Source organism: Alligator sinensis, unplaced genomic scaffold, assembly GCF_000455745.1.
Source record: "Alligator sinensis unplaced genomic scaffold, ASM45574v1 scaffold246_1, whole genome shotgun sequence".
NCBI classification, from domain to species: Eukaryota; Metazoa; Chordata; order Crocodylia; family Alligatoridae; genus Alligator; species Alligator sinensis.
In genome coordinates, this window is record NW_005842367.1 from 999259 (window position 1) to 1021556 (window position 22298).

General features: G+C 43.9%; 1 protein-coding gene across 7 annotated transcripts in view; it reads right to left on the reverse strand.

The window, feature by feature from the left end:
• Positions 1 to 312: 312 nt before the first annotated feature.
• Positions 313 to 22298, reverse strand: part of KLHL5 (kelch like family member 5) — a 146166-nt gene continuing 124180 nt past the window's right edge. For 5 of the 7 annotated variants that reach the window (XM_025210682.1, XM_025210680.1, XM_025210681.1 and 2 more), the window contains 3 exons: positions 13534 to 13746; positions 7694 to 7865; positions 1868 to 2185 (listed from right to left, as the gene is read on the reverse strand). In XM_025210682.1, coding sequence (XP_025066467.1) covers positions 2066 to 2185; positions 7694 to 7865; positions 13534 to 13746 — 505 coding nt within the window. In that variant the 3' untranslated portion in view covers positions 1868 to 2065. The other 2 variants (XM_006029229.3, XM_025210683.1) reach the window with 1 other exon arrangement.

Genomic DNA, 22298 nt, shown 5'->3' on the forward strand with positions numbered 1-22298 from the left:
TACAGTGTCAAAGGCAGCCCCCAGCTGAAACAAACTGTAGTCATTTGGTTGGGGAGGCAGAAGGAGCCAGATACGATACTAGCCACATCATTCCCTTGTGTGCTCTTGGCTACAATATGCCTGAAACACACCAGTCCAGCTTGGAAGTACCTTTGGCTTGACTGCAAAGTGCGCAAAAATAATGGACCGGGTCAAAAAGTGGAATGAAAAAAACCTCAGTATTCAATTTATACTAACAATGATTCCCAGTAGTCACTGAAAGATAAATCATGAATCACACAATATAGATTTCATCACAAAGTTTTACTGTTCCATAATTTCTTTTAAAACAATAAATACTTCATTGAAAGCATTAACATTCACATTTGTATTTAAAAATTATAAATTTACAAAGACTTTGGGTATCAGACACATTAAACTTACTTTCAAAGACATTCAGTGAGTCACATCTTCATATTTTCCATTACAAAGAAACACAATATACTATATGAAAACATAAGAAACAAGGCACAGAAAAGCAAATACAAAAAAGACTTTCAGAGAACATTTGGAACACCCAAGCAATTCTAATAAAATGTAACACTCAATCCCAAAAGGCAAATTATAAAGTATTTCAAAGAAAGTTAAAAATATAGATGTTAAGTAATATAACTAATTGGGTCTGATCTTGTGAGGCACTGCCAGTGTCATACAAGATGCTGAACATCCTCTACTGAGGGCACTTAGTGCCTTGCAGGACTGAGGCCCATTATTTGTTGAAGTAACTTTACAGGGAGAAAAAAACCCCCAAAACATCACCACCACAAGTGTCCATACACTTTATAAAACTGTATGTTTCAAATTAGTGCAAATTCCCATTTCAAAACATTTAAAGAAAAACATGTCTTCTTTAATCTTAATACAATGGAATGCTCAGGAGTTCCCAAAGTGCTCTTATTAAACGTCTACAGGGTCCCTTTTAGTCACAATTCAGAACTCTTTAGTTAACATATTTGTAAAGAAAAATCCACAACAAGGAATTGTAATCAAGTAAATAAGATTAAATGGAATTAAGTGGAGAGAAATTTATGACACTGCATGTTACATAAAATCTTTAAAAATTCAGAGAGTGCACTGAATACTGCAAAGCTCCTGCAGAAAATATTTAAATAGCAGATTTTAGCATAATAAAACAATATTTAAAATAAGGCTTTGGTTAAATAAAAAAGGTTGCTGACCCTTAGTTATGGTGAAAAAGTGCAATATAGTCACTAAATGTATACCTTCATTTCCAAGGCAAATTCTATGCCTGCCATTTAAAACTGGTTTGCATTGGTTTGTATGTCTGCATTGTAAAAATAGCATTTTAGACACCTTCATTACAGGCAAATTAAGTATCTAGTGCCTAATCCTGCAAACTCTTTCATCTGGAGTAGGCCCATTAAAATCAAGAGACTACTTTGTGAATAGAAGATGCTGCTCTGCATGTGTACAGGTTCAGATCCTTAATCTGTAACACTCAATTATTTTAGAATAGACTCAGTTTCTTAGTATTTTCTAATAAAGTACCTGCTGGCAGCCAGCTGACTGCAGCTGATAACCTTTCAAATAAAGTTCTTGCACACACAGGGAAATAGTAATTTTTTTTTTAAAGTGCTTAATATTGGTCCATTAGAACAATGCTTATATATGGGGTAGCTTAAGACCAAACAGCTGGCTCTGTAGAAGGTAGTAGGTACACTGTACCTCATGTGTAGTGATAATTTTTAATTCACTAGTACTGAGTCTATGGAGAACAGTATCTTCCTATTGAAAATAATTAGAGTTTTACAGTTACAACACATGCTCCAGCTCTTCCTAGGCACAGCGGTGCAACCTATAAGAAAAACACAAATAATTCAGTATGTTTATCAGTAATAACTAACTTGTTTTCAGCATATTGACAGTTTTAAGCAAATGGCAAGTCCAGAGACAGGAAAATAAAATGTGGCTATACCAACAGAAATTCAGCTGAGACTGCCGAAGTAGGTCAATAGCCAAGTTTACAAAACATTACTCAGCCACCTCCACCTAGGCACTGAGGATGTCACCAGGCCTTCAGCCACTCAAAGATGCTTTTAACAGGCATTGTCCTGTTGTTCAAGTGACAGTTGAACAGCATCTTCCAGTGATCAAGGATCCCTGTGTAAGACTTAATAAGCCATAGCTACAAAAGGTAAAGTAGGGTTAATGAGTTTCAGGAGGGAAATCATTACACAATTGATCTCTAAGTAGGGTAACCACATTTCCTGTTTTTGCTAGGATAATCCTGTTTTAAACACCTCTCCTGGGGCATCCAGTCAGTTTTTTCAAATAAACATTTTTGTGTTTTTTCTGAAGTTCATTTGAAAAAAACCCACCAAGATGCCTGAGACAGATGTCTCAGAACATTTTCTTCTACTTCTTCCCACCTCCCACTCACCAGCACACTGCTCTGAACTCATTCCTCCTCCTAAAACTGGAGCTCAGAAACAGCCAAGTGTACTGGAAAGCAGGACGGAGGGAGACCTTACTCATTGCCAGGGCTTGTCTTTTGGTAGTCTGCTGGGCTGCAAAGGTCTATTAAGTGTTATGCTGGCTTTGTCACATGATGCAATGAAAATACTCATTCACGTGGGTGAAGATCTACAGTGAGTTGTGTATTCAGTGATGGGAAGCCAGGTACAACACTACAATTTGTTGCTGGCTGACATGTAGTAAGAAATAAGAACTGTAGCTGGGAGGCATCCATGCTGTATATAGCTCTTGCAGTTTGAAAATGGCACTATCTCCCTCCCCAACAGAAGTTGCCTGGTTGACCCAGAAGTTAGGTCAACCAAACAGAAACTTCTGAGCACCCACATTATACTGTAGCAGGTATCCACACTGCACTAGGGAAAGCAAGGCTACAGAGGAAACAAGAACCACCCTATCCTCCCATTTCCAGTGATACAGTTCAAACTCAGTCCCAAGTAAATACTAAAATTTACAACATGAGCATAGCTTGCTTACTGGTTAGTTCAGGGGTGAGTAATTATTTCGGGCAGAGGGCCGCTTACTAAGTTTTGGGGAGCTGTCAAGGGCTGCATAGGTAGCACCTGCCCCCATACTGGGACTAGAAGTCCTGCCCCCAACCCCTGACCTTTGCCACCGGAAGTCCCTCTCCTTGCCCTGGACATAGTCCATTTGGGAGGAAGGGTGCTGCAATCTTGAAACAGGGAAAAAACCCAAATCATATACAAAAACATAAAACAACTACTATAACTTATTTTAATTTTATTTAAAAATATTTTTGCACTGATATATGTTTACAAAGTGTATCTAGAGGTGACTGCATAATAGCTCAAAAATCAGTCATACTGTATGTTGTGCGTGGGCGGTAAGGGGGTGTATGTGGTGGGGTGTGGTTGCAGAGTGGGGGGGGGTGTGGTGGGATGGGAGAGAAAGAGAGAGATGGGGCCGGGCTGCCAGCTCCATTGTGTGTGGCACTTGTGGACTACATGTGAACTTTATGCGATGCAGCCAGGCAGACCCTGCACCCAGGCTCCACGCTCCTGCCACCCCAGCCTGGGTCCCTGCTGGTCCCAGGGCACCTGCACAGGCTCTGCGCCTACCCACTACCACCATTTCCCTGCTTTCCCTCTTGCACACTTGCCGGCCACTTCTTGTGTCCCCTGCCACTCCCCACTGCTATGGCCGCAGCTCCCGCTGTTTCCCGACACCATGGCCGCAGCCCCACTGCTTCCGCTGCTTCCCTCTGCCCCCCCAGCTGCTGCTTCCTCCCCTTTCTGGCTCCAGCCCGGCCCCACAAGCACCATGGGGCCCCCAGCTGCTGGGCAGTTCACAGCAGTTTCAAGGTCAAGTGATCAGAAGCTACAGAGGCTTCCAGCTGGAGGATAGGGGTGGGGCAGGGTGGTCCGGCCTTGCTGCTTATCCACTGGGTCCTGCCACAAGCCCCCCCTGGGTCCTACTGTCGCTGACTGCCTGTCATCTTTGACAGGCAGCCAGGGGCAGATAAAAATTAATTTTCTAAAATTTTTAGGGTCTCCACAGGCCAGATAGAATGCCCTGGTAGGCTGGATCCAACCCACGGGCCATATTTTGCCCACCCCTGGGTTAGTTGCTGCTGTGATGCACCTAACCCCATTTTATTACAACTTTATATTTTTCTGGTGTAGACGTAACCCTGTCTATACCCATAGATTTGTGTGTTGTTATTACAACTATCAGGTGCTGGATATGTCAAAAAGTACCCAAAATGCATTAGAGGGAACTTGGTCCTTCTATATGAGGCTGAGATAGAGAGCTGTGGCTGACCCCTGATCTAAGTAATACTTAAGAGCCCTCAGGTGATTTCTATAGAATGGAAAATACCTTTCCGCATTACATCAGAAAGATTTCCAGCATGTCTTCTAATCTTTTAAGGCCTTGAAAGGTTTTGAAGTAATCAAAATGTTTGATGGAGTTATGATAAGGATGGGAAAGATGATCTGTGTAAGAAGACAGGTTGGCCCTCATTCTTCCATAAAGTCATCTTGGTCATTCTGAGGTTCCTGGTCAGGTTTGTAGGATAGTTTTAGATAAAGTTTGAGATTCCCTAGCCACAACCTTAGAACAGAACAATTTTGCAATGGCTTTCAATTCAGCCAGATAAGGAGAAGATGAGAAAGGCTCTGAGTGTCATTGCAACCAACAGACCCAGGCTTGTGCCTGATAAGGTACCAACATACTGGGCCACAATTCTGGGATCCCAGAAAAGCAACATCTCCTTGGAACATGTCTACAGTAAGAGAGACTCCTTTTAAAGACATGATCAGGTCATTCGGGCAAAGGGGAGAACGTCCCAAAATAATATTTTTACTGTCATGAAAAGATGAGGAGGCTAATGAATAAAATTTCTCCAATGAATTGCCAGACCCCTGAGGTGTGGAAAGATGGAGAGCTTCAAGTCTGAAATGAGATGAAAGCACTGCGACTCCAGAGAAATTTATTTTTGGTTTCTTAGACCCTAGTATTAATGATACACTAAACATAGTAGAAAATAGAGAAATATCCTATAACAGTAGCCTTGGTTTCAGAGTAACCATAAAGTCAACAAGTGATGAAAACCAGGTGTAGTGAACAATTATGATCTCAGAAACTGGGATCTGTGCTGATGAAATCTAGGTAAGTAACACTAAGGATGCCATAACTAGGAAAATTGAGTCTTGACACTGAAGGCACAGGACGCAGTAGTAATGCTAAGAATTATGATTTCTAGGGCTGTGTGAAATTTTGCTGGGTGTTTGGTTTTGAAGCTGTTTTGATACATTTTGAGCGTGAAACACTGAAATTGAAATGAAACAAAAGCCTTCAAAACAACTTTGAAACAAAACAAGGGCACTCAGAACATTTTGAAAGTTTCAAAATGTTTTGAGTTTTGATGCTGGGCTTACTTGGCTTCAGCACCAGTTCCAGCTAGCAGCGACAGCTTCCTATCATCCGATGTGCAGATCAGGGGGCCCATCTGCACCCCTGTTAGGCTAAGGGGCTGTGCCGGACTCCTCCCGGGGGTGTGGGCCTCCAACCTGCGTGCCAGATGACAGGAGGCTGCTCCCACCCCCTGGGACCAGCGCTGGACCACATCACTGGCCACACCGGCCTGGGTCCTCTATGACAGCCGGGAGCTGCCTGAAAGCACACAGCCCCATGCTGTGCCAAGCTGGGCCACAGCAGCATGCTGTGGCAGAGGCTGCACGGATACCTGGTGGCTGAGGCCAAGCCACACTGCCCCCTGCTGTGGAAGGGGGCTGTGCCACAAGGCCAAGAGCGTGGCTGCTGTTGCTGGTAAGCTGGGGGGGGCCTGAGCTGGGCACGGGGCATGCGGGGCGGGGGCTGGAGCCAAGTGGGGAACATGTATGGCGGGCTGGAACCAGGTGTAGGCTGAGCAGGGGGCTGTAGCCAAGCGGGGAGGCAAGCGGGGGGCACTGGTCCCTGGTGGGAGAAGCAGCCTGTGCCTCCTCTCATCCGGGGTGCAGATCCAGGGGCTTGCAACTCCAGAAGGGCTGCTGGGCTATGCTGGACTACTCCTGGGGGTGTGAGCCCTTGGATCTGTGCCAGATGAGAGGAGGCTCAGGCTGCAGCAGGGGCAATCTTGTCCAGTGCTAGGCACAGCCTGCATCCAAGCACCGGTCTCAGGTGGGAGAAGCAGCTTGAGTCTCTTCTCATCTGGGGCACAGATTCAGGGGCTCACACCCCCAGGAGGGCCACCAGGCTGTGCCAGACTCCTCCATGGAGACCCAGATCTGTGCATCGGATGAGAGGAGGCTCCCGCTGCTGGCAAGTGTCAGGACTTTTCGTTTGAAAAGTTTGTGGTTCAGTTTCCCAGAAACCTCTGCACCTATCTCCTTGAAACTTGGCAGGCTTCATGCCCTCAGAAGGGGCTACCATCCTAGCAAATTTCATCCAAATCAGGCACAAAATGACACAGTTTTAGGCATTTTCATGATTTCCCATTATGGCTTATAGGCGAAATGTTGAAACTTGTTGAAACAGCGAAACAGTTTCGACAAAACGAAACACTGTCCCTTCGAAATGGCGAAATGGATGTTGAAACAAAACGATGGTGTTTCACACAGCCCTAATTGATTTCTCTAGCCTTTAAAGACTAACTGCCACAATGCTATTTCAATATAGTCTGTTTATATGAACACCTATATTGACTCTCTGCTTTCTTCTTAGCTGGCACTGGGGAGCACGAACCAGTGTCGATCTTCAAAGGGAGATTCTTCCTTTCTTTTTTTTTGTTTTTGTTTTTTTTAATCTTTCTTGCCTTAGACAGCAAGCGTCACCAACTAAACCAAGGATGGTTGACAAGACAGCTCTGATTGTTTGCTAACACTATGTGGTTTCATAGCCAAATGATTTCTTACTTCCCATCTCCTGTAGTCTGAACCAGCTTTGAAGCAGAAAGAGACTGCAGCTGAAGGGTACAGCTCACTGTCAGACATGCTCTGCATGGACTTTTCCATTAAAATTGAAATGGGCATCTCAAGCTCTCTTGTGTGCGCTTAGAAAAAAGAATTACAGAAAGCATCTCTCTCAGGGGATATGAGCACTCCTAAACAAAGTAAGCGCACAGAATATGCATCCTTAAGAAGCACAGTAATTGCACATGCATGGAACATTTTAAGGCCTTAAGACTCAAGCTAGACTAAACTAAATATTCTTTTGTGTATTACTTGTGCTTTTCTTTTCTAAAAAGCCAATGGGCTTCAATAAAGTTTATTAAAACCTAGGAAGCTACACTAACTGGTAGTATGTAAATAAATACATAAGCTACACGGTAACCAAGAAGATACTGAGATTCTGACTTCCTACCACAGGCACTAAAAAGGGACTGAATGATGGTTTAGGGATGTTTTGTCTTTTTTTATATCCTTGCAAGGGTTTACTGGCCCAACAGATACTGTTGCCTAAAAGATTCTGGACTCACAAGCATTTGGCGCACAGACCAGCAGTATTCATAAGGACAAGTGCTTAAGATCAATCTTCATCACTGGCTTTCCTCTTTCTTCTCTATCCACCCAACTGTCTTGTAATTGATGCATGACAGAGCTTCTTGGGGAATGGATCTTGTATTTTTTCTGTACCAAGAGGATCTATTACGGTTATAATTAAAATGAATAATATAACAAAATTATATTAGCAACTGTACCTGTGTCCACTCATTGGTCTGGGGATCATAGGACTCCACTGTATTAAGATAGGTTTGCCCATCATATCCTCCCACAGCATACAATTTGTCACCAAGAAGACACACTCCCACTGCATCTCTGCTAATGCTCATAGAAGCCACAGCAGTCCACATGTCAGTTTTTGGATCATACCTGAAAGAAATTTTTGTAAAGTTTTAATAGTGTTGCCAAAAAAATCATGAGGAAAGTATTAAAAATGATGTTCTCAAGGAACTAAATGACAGAATAGTTAAGGAAGCAATCTATCTTTGAGTGACTGACTTAAAGTACTTTCCTGAAAAACAGCATTTGGTTAATCATCTCACTGATATAAAGAATACCAGGTATATTCAGGAGCTTTACAGTATCTGCATGACCATATATGGTGTACAGAGCCCATACTCAGTGCTGTAACTAGGGTGGGGTGACTGGGACAGCCCCCCCAAGCCTCAAGTTGGGGGATAGGCATGTGGAAAGAAATGACTACCACTGTAGTTGCATGATCACACCAGCAGCACGGTAGTAACTGGAAGTCCCTTCTGCCACTGTGTGTGACAGCTGCTCTGGGTGTCCAGCTACATTGTTATGCCTCTGCCCATACTTCTTGGAACCCATAGTTGACTGAAATAATTTAAACTTTCATATTTCCATAGACTGATGCAGAGTTAAATGCATTTATTTAATGGGCAGGAAAAGACACGTATTAATTCTGGAAGTGGGAACAAAAATTTAATGCGATCAAAGTGGGCCTTACCTTGTTCTCTTTCTATACGAGACAAGACTATCAACACTGTAAATGATACATAACTTCATTTAACAATATGTTTAAATAATTTTTTTAATGAATTATTTGGATTATGATGTTATAAGGTTTCTATTGTGCAGCAAATATGAAATGCAAATGCAGCAAAACAATCAACATACCACAAACAGAGACAATAAAGTTCTTTTTCAGGAGTTAGGTTTATTATTTCATGTGCATAGTAAACATTCAGGGGTGTTTTACTAGTTTACCTATTCACTACAGCAGTGGTTCTCAACCTTTTCAGATTCAAGGCACCCCTCTATAACTTTTGTGAATTGAGAGGCATCCCATTTCAAAATCTAATTGATTATAGGGCTTACACCTCCTTGCAGACAGCACTAGCAGTGGGGAAAAGGGAGCAGTCAGGCAGGAAAAGCCTAAACTTGTCCTTATCTACCTGTTTCCTCACATCTCTGTGGCACCCTTCACAGGATCTCAGAGAACCCCAGGTTGCCCTGACACCTTGGTTGGGAATCACTGCATTAGAGCCACAATCCTGAAAGCTGTCCCACACATACAATCTCTTGTAGATCACCTTGTAAGACCGTGGCCCCAAAAAATCTCCAGACTATGCTTATGTTCTTATTTCTGTTGCTTTCTAAACAATAGAAAGTATAAGTTTTCTACTTCTTGTTGTTTTATGACCAAACAAGCTCTGTGTCAGAGTCAATTTCTGTGCCTAGATTGTGGTAGAGTTGTAGTTCCTTAATTTACCAGACAATTATTAAAGGTCAAAGTACAGAATTGTAGCAAAACCCCCAGTTTTTCTTTTTTTATTTATTTTAAAATGCATTCCCTCCCCTTCCCCAACCATTTCTGACTTTATCTCTCCCTCTCTGTTCCCTATAGATAAGTATAAGTAAGCTAAGATGTAGGATAAGCTTTAGCATTTTATTTTAGGTAGTAAGTTTTATTTTTCTCTCCCCTCTTTGCAAATAAGTTCCCTGCTATTTTGATATCGATACCGCTGTTTTATAAGTGATAATTATGTTTGTACTGCTTTTATATTGTGTGATTACTGTTTTAGGCCTATATATGAAAGTTAGCGTAAATCATGTCAAATTTCCATTTTGTATGTCAAGCCTCCATCTTGTGTCCTCTGCCCGGGCATCCCCCGTGTTGTAACTGTATGATTCATGTACCCCCTCCCATGTAAACTGGTTCCTGGATGAATGAGAGTGATTGGGAATGATTTAAATAAAATGGTAGCAGGCCTCTACTGAATGGCCTGTAATGACCAGGCCATCACCTCACATTGATTCATCCGGGAACCACAGACCTCACCCAGGAACAGAGACAAGAGCCCAGCATTTGAAAGACAAAAGACCCTGCAGAGCCAGCAACTCTACTATTGTACCCCACCATTACAGACACCTGAAACTGCACATCCCTGCATGGAGCACACATACTCAGTACACCAGGGGCTGACCCTTGCCTGGGCATGCCTCCTGTCACTAGGGTCACACAAGGTCTGCCCCTATAAAAAGGGGCAGTGAAGACATTCAACCAAGGACTTGGACTCTGCTTCTCTTCCCTACCTGGACTCCAGCCCTTCCACTGATCTCTTTGTCCTGCTGCCATTGTGTGTGTGCGTGTGTACACCAATAACTTCATGGGGCTGTGTAGTGTGTTGTCTAATAAAACTGTTATTTGGACCCCTAAGTTGGGTTTTGCTTTACTACGATTTGGCCCTGCTCCAATCTCTGCTCCTCACTCCTCTAACTTCTGTCTCATTTCTCCCTCTCCTGCTTCTGGCTCACTGCCAGCTCCAACACCTGTCCTGAGCGCCTCTCTGCCTCCAAACCCCCTGTTTCTTTGCCACTGTCTTATCCCCACTGCTTTTTCCTTTTCCCATGAGCAACCAGGTTTCTGCCTCAGTTTCTTTCCTGGCTGTCTCCTCCTTGCCACCAGTTATCTGCCCCCTCACCCCAATATCTCAGCTGTCTGCCTCAGTTTCCAGCCCCAGTATACCTTAAGTAAACCCAAGCCTCAGTTCCTCAGCCAGCTTCTCTGTAGTCCACCAGTTCTAATCCCAGTTCTGGCAACTTTCACTCCCTACACTTTAACTCTCTCTCTCTCACCTGAACCTTACCCCAGGTACACACATACACACTACCATCCAAGTTAGGAACTTACCTGTATGTATATGGAGGTGGGTTGTATGTGTGTGAACTGGTGTGTGTGTGTGTGTATGTATGTGTCATTGTGTGCATGATATACGAATGAGTGATCTGTGTCTAACTTTTGCGGTATATAGTGTATGTGCTTGAATTGGTGATAGGTATGTATGTGCCTAGGCTGGTTTGGATGTGTATGTGCCTGAGCTGGTAGCGCGTGTGTGTATGCACCTAATTGATTTGTGTGTTTATATATGTGCAATTGTGTCATACCCTCCTGTCTAACAGTGGAATATTGAGATCCTGAGAGTTGGCCTGACCCCACAGGGCAACAGAATGAATATGAACTGTGTTGCTATGGAGATCCAGGGGACAAATAAGATAACTGCTCTGTGCTTCCTAGTAACTATAAAGTTATGAAAAAACAAACTGGTGAAATGGCAAAACTTTTGTGGCAATTTACAGCACTTTTTTCTCACAACATGGTGATGATCCTACCTCAACATGGTGACAGAGAGGTATTGAAAACACCTCATTTAAAGCTTGATTCTAGAAAATATCAATAGAGGTCTTTAACTAGTTATCAGGAATTCAAATGGACAGTCCAGACACCCCTATTTTAGAAACTTATTTGACTTGTACGCTGCAGACATTCCATATTCAGACGAGTCATTTTGGTAACTAGAAGACACAAAGATAACAGAAACGAACTTCTTGAGGGAAACAAATCAGTAAGAAGGTCTGAAGATGCAAGACTGAAAATAAATTATTTCCCTGGTTAAGTTGTTATCCAAAACTACAACAGAAAAATAAGCTCTCTTTCCATATGGCACAAATGTAAGAAGTTTTGGATATCTCTCTGCCATAGTTTTTCTCTAGTGGTACAACACCTATCTGCTGGAAGCACTTTGGAAATATACATTTTACTCATGCAGGATCATAGATCTGAAATGCAGCAGGGAATGAAAGATGATAAAATATAAAATAGACATGGGGTTCATTCTTCAATTTGAATTTTATTATATATAATTAATTTATATGCTACTGGAATGCTCTGGAAAACCTACCGCAGTATCACAGCATACAGGAGCAAATATGCATTCATTAACTTCACAGTAAATGTTAAGATGCTGCTAATTTTTTATTAAATTATATTTGCACATGTTTGTTTATATCGTGCTGCCTTTGAAGGTTATTTTCTATCTCTACCTCACTGATTTAGGAGACAAGCAATATTAAAAACAACAAAAAGAAGACCTATAAATTAAACGTTGATTTAACAAAAAAATCACATTAGGAAAAGTGTGATTTAAGTGAAAATGGATTATTAAACTAATTCTATTATAAAACTCATGTCATTCATAATTAGTTGTAGAAAATATTTGGGCAGAAAACAAGTAAATCTTTCCCCTGTCCTTTCTCTCGCTACCTTCTTTAAAAATCTAATTCAGGGGCGGGTAATTGTTTTGGGTGGAGGGCCGCTTACTGAGTTTTGGCAAGCCATCGAGGGCTGCATGACAGGCAGCCGGGGCAGATCAATATTAATTTTCTAAATTTTTTAGGCCCCCCCCGGGCTGGATAGACTGGCCTGGTGGGCCGCATTTTGCCCACCCCCGATCTAATTTGTGTGGGTGGGGGTGGGGGAAAAAGAGGGGAAGGGCAGAAGGGGCAGGAGAATGGAGCATCAACTCTGCAAGCTCTTCTTTAGAACCTGGTACTATAACGTTCCTTATTTTATCTGGTGTAGATCATGCAATATAGTGTGACATGCATAGCATTAGTGCCCTGAAAGTCTGAAAGGTGCAGGTCTGGGGCTTAAGTTTGATATAGTTCTCTAAACAGATCCTCAAACTTGAAGGTGATTTGGCAAGAAAGGGAGATGGTTGCCCCTTGGGGGAAGATGAGTTTTAGAGAATGTGTGCGCGAGGAAAAAAACTGGCTCCAGCATTCCTTTTCCACATAACCTTAACATAGTTTGTGGGAAGATTTTCAGAAATTCTTAAGAAAATTCTTACTTGGGAGCACATATCCCATTGATTCTCAGTGGGGCTTTTCTTCATTAGATGCTTTTGAAAATGTCTCCCTAATTAAAAGAAATATCAGGGAAGAGTTCAGCTGGCTTACATGGCCAATAATAAAATATTTCAGAAATCTAGAAGCCTGAAAATCACTGTAAAGAAAATATGCTGTACCTCAAAGTGGTTCTGCCATTTGTAAGCAATATAGTCATGTCAAACTTGTTCCCTCCTCTCCCTCCTCCTGCTCAACCCCCCCAAAACCAAACAAAACCAAACCCTTCAATTTGGGATAGCTGTAGAACTCACAAAAGGCAGACAAATGTGATTTATTTTACATTATGTATGCTTTAAAGGCACCCAGAAAAAAAAAAGATAATGGGCATAAATTGATTAACAACTCATTTAAAGTTATATTATGCATTGAGGAAGTTCTATCCCTTGTTAAAAGAACAGCTTGGGTGAAAAATTGTAGTGTTTGTAAAGGTCTTAATTTAAAGTTTCTTAATACTTCATTCACAATTTTTCAATGAGGTTCTTAAAGGAAAGAATAGCTTCTGGATAAAAGTGCATTATGAAGGCTTTTTTGTTTCACACTGTGCTGTATCATGAAAATATCATAGAGAAGTAGTCAGCCATATTAGTCTGAAGTCAGGGCAATGAAGTACCTACAAAAGTTTATGCCTTTCTGAACCAGTTAGTCTGTAAGGTAGCACCGTGCCTTGCCTTCTGGCAGAAATAATATATAAATAATATTGTATTCCATGGTATGCTTCTAAATTAGTTTTGCTGGTGATAAAAATAACAGTCATTGTAATAAGTTTACTTACTGCAGTTTATCTGTGTAAACCATTTTTGCTAGTACTATCTTTTCTGGGTATTACCTTTCTACACAATCCGACAGCCTGGATGTCAAGTTTGAGGCTGGAGCATCATGTCCACCTATAGCATACAGGAACCCATTCCAGGTAGTTACGCCTACTCCTCCTCTTCTCTTTGACATTTGAGCACAGAGAGTCCACTTGTTAGTATGAGGATCAAAGCATTCCACAGATTTCAGACAAGAACTTCCATCTCTACCACCAACTGCATAAAGCCTAGAAAAAAAACAAATGAAACTATTAAGTAAATATTATTGTCGTTTTTCCATTTATTTATAAATACATATTATACATCGGAATCAATGAGAATAAGATTTAAGTAGAAAGAATATGAGGGAAGAACAAAGCAACATATAAGAGCAAGATAGATAATGTCCTGGGGAAGGTACTAAGTGTTGTCAAATAGAATTTTTGTAATATGTCCAGGGGTCAAAAATCTCCCCAGTGCTGATCCCTTGCAGTATGGAGAATGTGCAGTATATTATGCTGCAGATGTGTCTGCAGTGCCACATACCACATAGCTGTGCTCATCTGGACGCGGCCCAGGGACTCAAGGGACCCCAGGTAGACCTATATCCAACCATGGAACCTGAACTGAGGTAATATCAAGTTTAATCAAATCCACCTTAAAACCTCTTGTCACCTAAAGAGCGAGTTTTGTCCAAGACACAACAGACTTTCTATGAAAATTTAAAAACAGATTGCCTTCCTACCAATATCCTAGCTACCATGGATATTACCAGCTTATGTACCAACATCCAACACCAGGATGGCATCTAAGCCTGCCTTACATATCTACAGGAGCAAGATTACAACTCAGAGTACAGACCTAAAGATATTGTTGACCTTATACACTTCATCCTCACACACAACAACTTCACTTTCAATAACCAACATTTCCTCCAGACCATGGGTACAACTATGGGCATTAAAATGATCCCACAATATGCCAACCTTTTTATGGGCCACCTGGAGGAATTCCTCAAGAACTGGACTGTCAAACCTACGTTAAGATATATAGGTGACATCTTCATCATTTGGACTGAAAACCTGGAATCTCGGATTGATTTCCATTACAAATTTAATAATTATCACCCTTCCATCAGACTCTCTCTAGAACACTGCTGCACCATCATTTCCTTTTTAGACACTATGGTCAATATCCAGAATAGTGGAATATAAACCACCATATACAAGAAACCCATGAGCCAACATACATATTTACACAGAATCAGCAATCACCCTAAGCACACCAAGAAAGCTACAATATACCACCAAGCCCTCTGATCTCCTCAGTGCAAATTCAGTGGTAACACCCACGACATCACCTCACATGTCAAAAGGGCTTGTACTCAGCAGGGACACCGCTCCAAAGAGATGGATCAGACTTTTGAAAGAGCCACCCAGATACCGTGTAGAATTGCTGCAGTACAAAAAGAAAATCCCTACAAATCACACAACATTAGTTACGACATACCATCCTTTCTCGGAACCTATATGGAAAATCCTCAAACAACTGCAACCCATACTAGAAGAAAACCCAATTCTTAAAGAGATCTTCCCAGAACCACCCACCCTAGCTTTTAAACAGGTACCAAACCTCACCAACCTCATCACCCATGTCCCATAGCACACAAAATGGATCCAGACCACATTGGGACAAGAAATGTAAACCCTGCCAACATATCTCCACCACCCCCACAACAACTACACCCCACAACAGAATGAATGCCATTCCTGGATCTTTCACCTGCACCTCCAGAAATGTAATATCTCATCCAGTACCCTGAATGCCCTGCCAGAAACTACACAGGAGAAACCAAACAACAACTGTGTACCAGAATGAATGCACATTGAACATCTATCAAAGACAAAAATACTCAATTACCACCCCCCACCAAACTGTGGGAACACACTTCTCACAAGACAATCACTCTCTCTCCAATCTCTCAGTTCTAATCCTCAAACAGAATTTACAAAACACCTTTTGTAGATGAGCCTACAAACTTCACTTAAAAAATCTACAGGATACAAAAAATCATGGACTAAATATAGACATTGGATTTATGGTGCATTATAACCTGCCTGCCATCCAGTAACCCCAGGTAACCTCTACATTTTACTAGCTACATTTTATCATCTGTTGACATTCCCCTCTTTGGTTTCCCCCACCTATCCGTCTCACACCCATTTATTCCTATTCCCTCTGATCTTCACTGCAATGCATTTGCATTTTCACAGACCTGCATTTTGCATATTGCCTTAAGCAATCCTAGAGAGAAGACAAACACCAGAAGACTCTCCCTATGCCTGAAGAAGAGCATCTGTGCCTGAAAACTTGAAAATAATTTTTTTTCCAACTATTCACTTGGTCTAATAAAAGATATCACATTTACCCAAATAACTGTGTTTACTCTAGGGGCCAGGCACCTTAAGTCAGGTTTTCTAATGTCTAAGTTCTTTACTGAAGCCAACCTACAGACACATAAGAACCTAAGCTACCCTGACAGTAATTTAAAAAAAAAGGGAGTTTTCTAAAAACCTAAACAGATTACATTTTCTTCCTGCAATCAGCAGAAGATCTGTCAAAGCCAAAGTCTGCTGCAGCAGCAGTACATTTTAGGTTTTCTTGATATGGGTAATGCACCAACTAGGGATGTGAAAGGCTAAATGGTAATTATATTTATACTGTTTGACATTTACCATTTACTGTTTACCTCCCACCTTGGTGCTGCCCACTGTTGGGGGAGTGGCTCTGGCAGGGGCTGCCCAGGAGGCAGCATGGATTCAGGCTGCGGCACTGCACAGTTGCTGTGGCAGGGAAATAACTAGCTGTTACCTTGGGGAATGGACCCGGGCAAAGTTACATGGCAGAGCCATTGAAGCTTAAATAGGAGTAAGTGCATTGGCAGGACTGCCATCGGGTGCCAGAGGGGCAGGCTGCCCCTCCCATGGCACCCACAGGGGCTCCCACCTGCCAGGAGAGCCATTCTGTGCCACACCCAGGCAGTGCCTTCAGCCCGCAGGTGCCTGAAGCTCCGGGTGGCACCTCCCCTCATGCCTGCCTGCTCCCCAGGCTCTGGTAGCTGCTACTTGGCAAGGACCCACGGTGGCTCTCCTAGTCTGCAGGCACGTGGAAGATGAATGTACCATGCAGGTTTGTACCTCAGGCCTCCACCTGTGGTTTGGGTGCTCTCTGCTAGGAGCCATGGCACTGGGGCTAGCCCTCAGTCAAGCAGAAGGAGTGCAGCACCAGCCCAGCTACTTGCTGCATCCAGATGGGGAAGGGAGCAGCATGGAACATGCAGCAATCCTGCATACCACCCTCAGCCCCTGCTCCCTGTGCTGCCCTGCCCTTCTGCCATGGGACTGTTTAATGATATAATTAAAGAAGATTAAATGGTACATTTTAAACAAACTATAGTTTAAAAGGCTATGCTACTCACTATGGAGAAGCTTCCTGTTTCCATTTTTACTGCAGCTCCCGCACCATAACTGACCATACAATTGCATAAACTTTCCCCTAGCAGTGCCATATACCCGAAGTATTACATACTTCGCTATTATTACAGGAAAAATAAAAATGAAGAACACAAAAGTTTCCATCCTACTCCAAGATGGGAATAATCCTGATGGAGTTGCACTAGAGAAGGAAAAGAAAATGGGGCTTCCAGTTTTTAAATGCCATACACAAGAGGTTATAACTAGGAATAATAGGATGAAATTGTGTGAGCAGGTGCATACTCCATTTCCTGTAGTTTATTTCTTTTAACATCTTGGTGGATTAGCAGTAGTTAAGATGTCAGGCAGGAAACAGGTATAAGCTGATATTGGTGAAAAGCAGCAATGGTTACTTATTTATTTTTAATAAATAAACCCAATAAGGGCAATCTTCTAACAAATTAAAACATCCAGAATGATCTCCAGGAAACTACATACCATAAAGTGTATAGTATTTCAATGGACATCTTTTCCTAAATCCACCAAAGGTAGCTATTCTCCCAAGTACAGCAAGCATGCTGAAGAATGATACTTTGCCTGGGATTTTGATATTCCTCTTAAACACACCGTACAAGGAAATGCAAACAATAGGCCCCTAAAAGCTTTGTTTAATCTGCTGGGAAAAATGTTTTCAATCTTAGCTCTGTAGATAATCTCTCAACATCCACTAGGTGGTGCAGTTTGTTATTGTTAGTATACATGGATGTTGGCACAGTGTAATAATAATAAAAGGATGTATTTGCCCAATGTACAATTAAGGCACCACTTAAAAAATGGAAGGAAAAAAAATCCACTGTTATGAGCACTGTATGTTTAACAACGTTGAAGGAAAACTCTGAATCAATAAAGATGATCAGATATGGGAAACTCTAATGGTGTCTTTAAGCCATCTACAAACAGCAAACAGAATTGCAGATACACTATATGCCAAATGTCTTTATTCTGAAGCATAACATTCCAGGAAGTATTCTAATAAAGGATAGTAATGCATTAGAAAAAGCCATTAGGTTTAACCCACAATGTCACCCTTAACACTTGAAGCACAATTTGAGATGTATACTTACGTGCCATTGCCTCAAATGACCCGTCTTTATACAAAAATCACTCAGCAGCTGAACCATAGCAGCATTTAAAACTATAAACAACATCACCTAATGAAAACTAAATAGCAGTAAACATGACTGCTTTTTGCAATACAAGTATAAACTTACAAAACTCATGAACAAAGTAACTGATATAATACGATTTCTTTGCCTCCATTTTCCTGAGCAGGGACCCCCTCAGGCCCCGAGGGAGGCGCACCCAGGCCTAGGGTCAGTGAGGATCTAGTCAGGGAACTTCTGGAGGGACTGGACTTATTTAAATTGTGGGACCCCTGGCACGGCTTTATGAGCACTCGTGGTGCTCTGGTGTGGTGCCAGAGAACTGGAAAAGGGTCAATGTGGTTCCCATTTTCAAAAAAGGGAGGAAGGAGGGGCCAGGAAACTATAGGCCAGTTAGCCTTACCTCGATCCTGGGTAAGCTTTTTGAGAGAATTATCCTGGCGCATGTCCACGAGGGGCCAGCAGGGGAGCTTATGCTTAGGGGCAACCAACATGGGTTCATTACAGGCAGGTCCTGTCAGACCAACCTGGTGGCTTTCTATGACCAGGTCACAAAATCCTTAGACACAGGGGTAGCAGTGGACGTAGTCTTTCTGGACTTCAGGAAGGCCTTCGACACTGTCGCTCACCCCCTTCTCATTAAAAAACTAGGGGACCGTGGCGTCAACACCTACACAGTCAAATGGATCGCTAACTGGCTAGAGGGCCGCACCCAGAGTGGTGGTGGATGGGTCATTTTTGACTTGAAGGGATGTGGGCAGTGGGGTCCCCCAGGGCTCGGTCCTCAGACTCGCGCTGTTCAACATCTTCATCAGTGACTTGGACGAAGGGGTAAAAAGCACCTTATTCAAATTTGCTGATGACACTAAGATGTGGGGGAATGTGGGCATGCTAGAAGGGAGGAATAGGCTGCAATCGGACCTAGACAGGTCACAGGGGTGGGCAGATGAGAACAGGATGGGTTTCAACACTGACAAGTGCAAGGTGCTGCACCTGGAGAGGAGGAACCAGCAGCATACCTACAGGCTGGGGAACTCCCTTCTTGTCAGTGCAGAGGCAGAAAAGGATCTTGGAATCATTATTGATGCCAAAATGCACATGGGCTGACAGTGTGGGGATGCGGTCAGGAAGGCCAGCCACATGTTGTTATGCATCCACAGATGCATCTCGAGCAGGTCCAAGGAGGTGATCTTCCCCCTGTGTACGGCACTGGTCAGGCTGCAGTTGGAGTACTGCGTCCAGTTCTGGGTGCTGCAATTCAGGAGGGATGTGGATGGCATTGAGAGGGTTCAGAGGAGGGCCACCCGCATGATCAGGGAGCAGCAGTACGAGGAGAGGCTAAGGGACCTGAACCTGTTCAGCCTCCACAAGAGAAGGCTGAAGGGGGATCTAGTGGCCTGTTAAAAACTAGTCAGGGGGGGCCAGCAGGCATTGGGGGAGTCCCTGTTCCCCTGAGCACTACCAGGAGTGGCTAGAAATAATGGTCACAAGCTGGCAGAGGGTAGATTCAGACTAGACATCAGGAGGTGCTACTTCACTGTCAAGGCACTTGATGATCTGCTCAGGTCCCTTCCGACCCTACCAACTATGAAACTATGAATACTTTGGGGGTATTAGTAAATCATTTGATAATATCCAATACAATTATTTATCTAGAATTAATTTAAACTGGTGTAGATCTGAGTAGTTACAGATACCCCAAAATAGGTACTTAGTCCCTGGTTCAGTAGAACTAACCAGGAACTGCCGCACTCTCACGCCTGAGGTTAAGCTTGTACTCAAGTACATGGGTGAATCATTGGTGTACATCTTCTACAGCAGAGGTGATCAACCTTCAGCCCATGGACCAAATGTGGCTTGCAGAGCCATCTCATTTGGCTTGTAGGGCTTCCCATGGGTTAAGAAATTTGGTGGCGGGGGAGCGGTGGCCATTAATACGACCACCCTCCCCACTGCCAAACCCCTAAGTCTCACATGGCAGGCCTGGCCAGGTTGAGCCACACCCCCTTCCCTCCCACTGGGGCTGGGCCACACCCCATTCCCTCTCTGTGGGGCCAGATTGGGGTCTGGCCATGCCCCCTACCCTCCCTTTGGGGCTGAGCTACATCCACTTCCCCCCATAGAGCTGGATTGGAGCCTGGCCAGGCCCTGCCCCCTTCCTTCCCTGTGGGGCTGGGTTGGTAACTGGCCATAACTCCTTCCTCCCTGCAGGCCCAGGCCATGTCCTCTTCTCCCTCCACAGGGCCCCCTGCGGTGCTACATTGGGGCCAGCCTGTCCCTCCCCTTGCCCCCCTCTATGCAGCCAGATGGTGCCCACTGTGCCCGCCTGGGTGCTAGATCAGGAACACCAGCTGGATCTGGCCCACAGACAGACTGGGCAAAAAGGTACCACTGTTCCACAGGATACAGAAAAGACTGAAAATAAGTTTAAACCTAATACCAATGTGATATTGCAAAGGAAAAAAAACAGGACTGGAATTTTGGATTTATTCAGTGACTTATTCAACCTTATCTAGGATTTGGAGCAGGGAGGTAATCATCTCTGCACACAGATTTTCAGCAAACACACCTGAAATATTATATTCTATTATTATGGTAGGGTGGGAAATTATTTAGGCTGGAGGCCCACATAATGAGTTTTGGTGAGCTCTTGAGGGCTGGGGGGGAAGAGGTGGAGAAGCCAGTTGATCCTATCTGGCCTGCTGCCCGCTGCCAAAAGCCTGAGGAGGGAGGCCTGCGCACATACTGCTACGCTCTGCTGCATCTGGGGTCAGGCTGGGCTGCACAACACACAGACTCCTTCAACCCCTCATCCATCTGCCCCCTCTCCTTGCCTGGCTTTCTGTTGGTGCTGCACAGTTCTGCCACCATGGCCACCAGCCTCAGGGCCTGCATGGGATGGAGCACAATGCAGCGTGCCAAGTTCTGTGCGCCATGATGAGCTGCTGCCATCACACCACACTAGGGAAGTCAGGGCAGCTGCCCTGGGCTGAGCCCCACCTCTCACAGCTGGCACAGACTCACCTCCTAGTGATGCTGTGGTAGCAGTGGCTCATCACGTCAGGCAGGTGGGCAGGACAATTACTCATCACTCTGCATTGTGCCCCATCCTATGAGGGCCCAGCTGCTTGCAGCCATGGTGCCAAGACTGCACAGCTGCAGTGCCAACAGGAAGCCGGGTGGGGCCAAGGGGATGGAGGAGTCTGTGCACTGTGTGGCCAACCCAGCCCTGGCAGAGCAGTGTGGCACGGGGCACAACCCTCCCCCCTCAGGCTCCTGGAGGCAGCCAGACAGTCAGATAGGATCAAGTTCTATGACTTCATAACTTCATGACTTCTTCATAAGACGTCGAGTGGGTAAGGTAACTAGTAGGGTGAAAGTGCTAGACTTTAGGAAAGCTGATTTCAATGAACTCAGGCGATTAGTCAAGGACGCACTGCAGAGTAGGAGTTTTGAAGTGATGGGAGCCAAAGAAGGGTGGCTGTGCCTTAAGGAAATGATCCTTCGGGCACAAAGGGAGACAATCCTGACACGTGGAAAAAGAGGGAAAGGGGCCAGGAGGCTTCCTTGGCTGACCAGAGAAATCCAGGGCAGCCTACGGGCCAAAAGGGGGGCACATAAAAAGTGGAAACAGGGAGAGATCACCAAAGACGAATATATCTCCTCTGCTCGCGCTTGTAGGGAGGCAGTTAGACAGGCCAAAGCTACCATGGAGCTGAGGATGGCATCCCAAGTAAAGGACAACAAGAAATTGTTTTTTAGATATATAGGGAGTAAAAGGAAGGCCCAGGGAGGAATAGGACCCCTGCTAAATGGGCAGAAGCAATTGGTGACGGACAGGGGGGACAAAGCTGAACTCCTCAATGAGTTCTTTGCCTCAGTGTTCCTAAGTGAGGGGCAGGACAAGGCTCTCACTGGGATTGTAGAGAGGTAGCAGCGTGGCACCATACTACCATGCGTAGATCCTGAGATGGTGCAGAGTCACTTGGAAAAACTGGATGCCTTTAAGTCGGCAGGCCCGGATGAGCTCCATCCGAGGGTACTGAAGGCACTGGCCGATGTCATTGCAGAGCCACTGGCAGGAATATATGAACGCTCGTGGCGCACGGGCCAAGTCCCAGAGGACTGGAAAAGGGCCAACATGGTCCCCATTTTCAAAAAGGG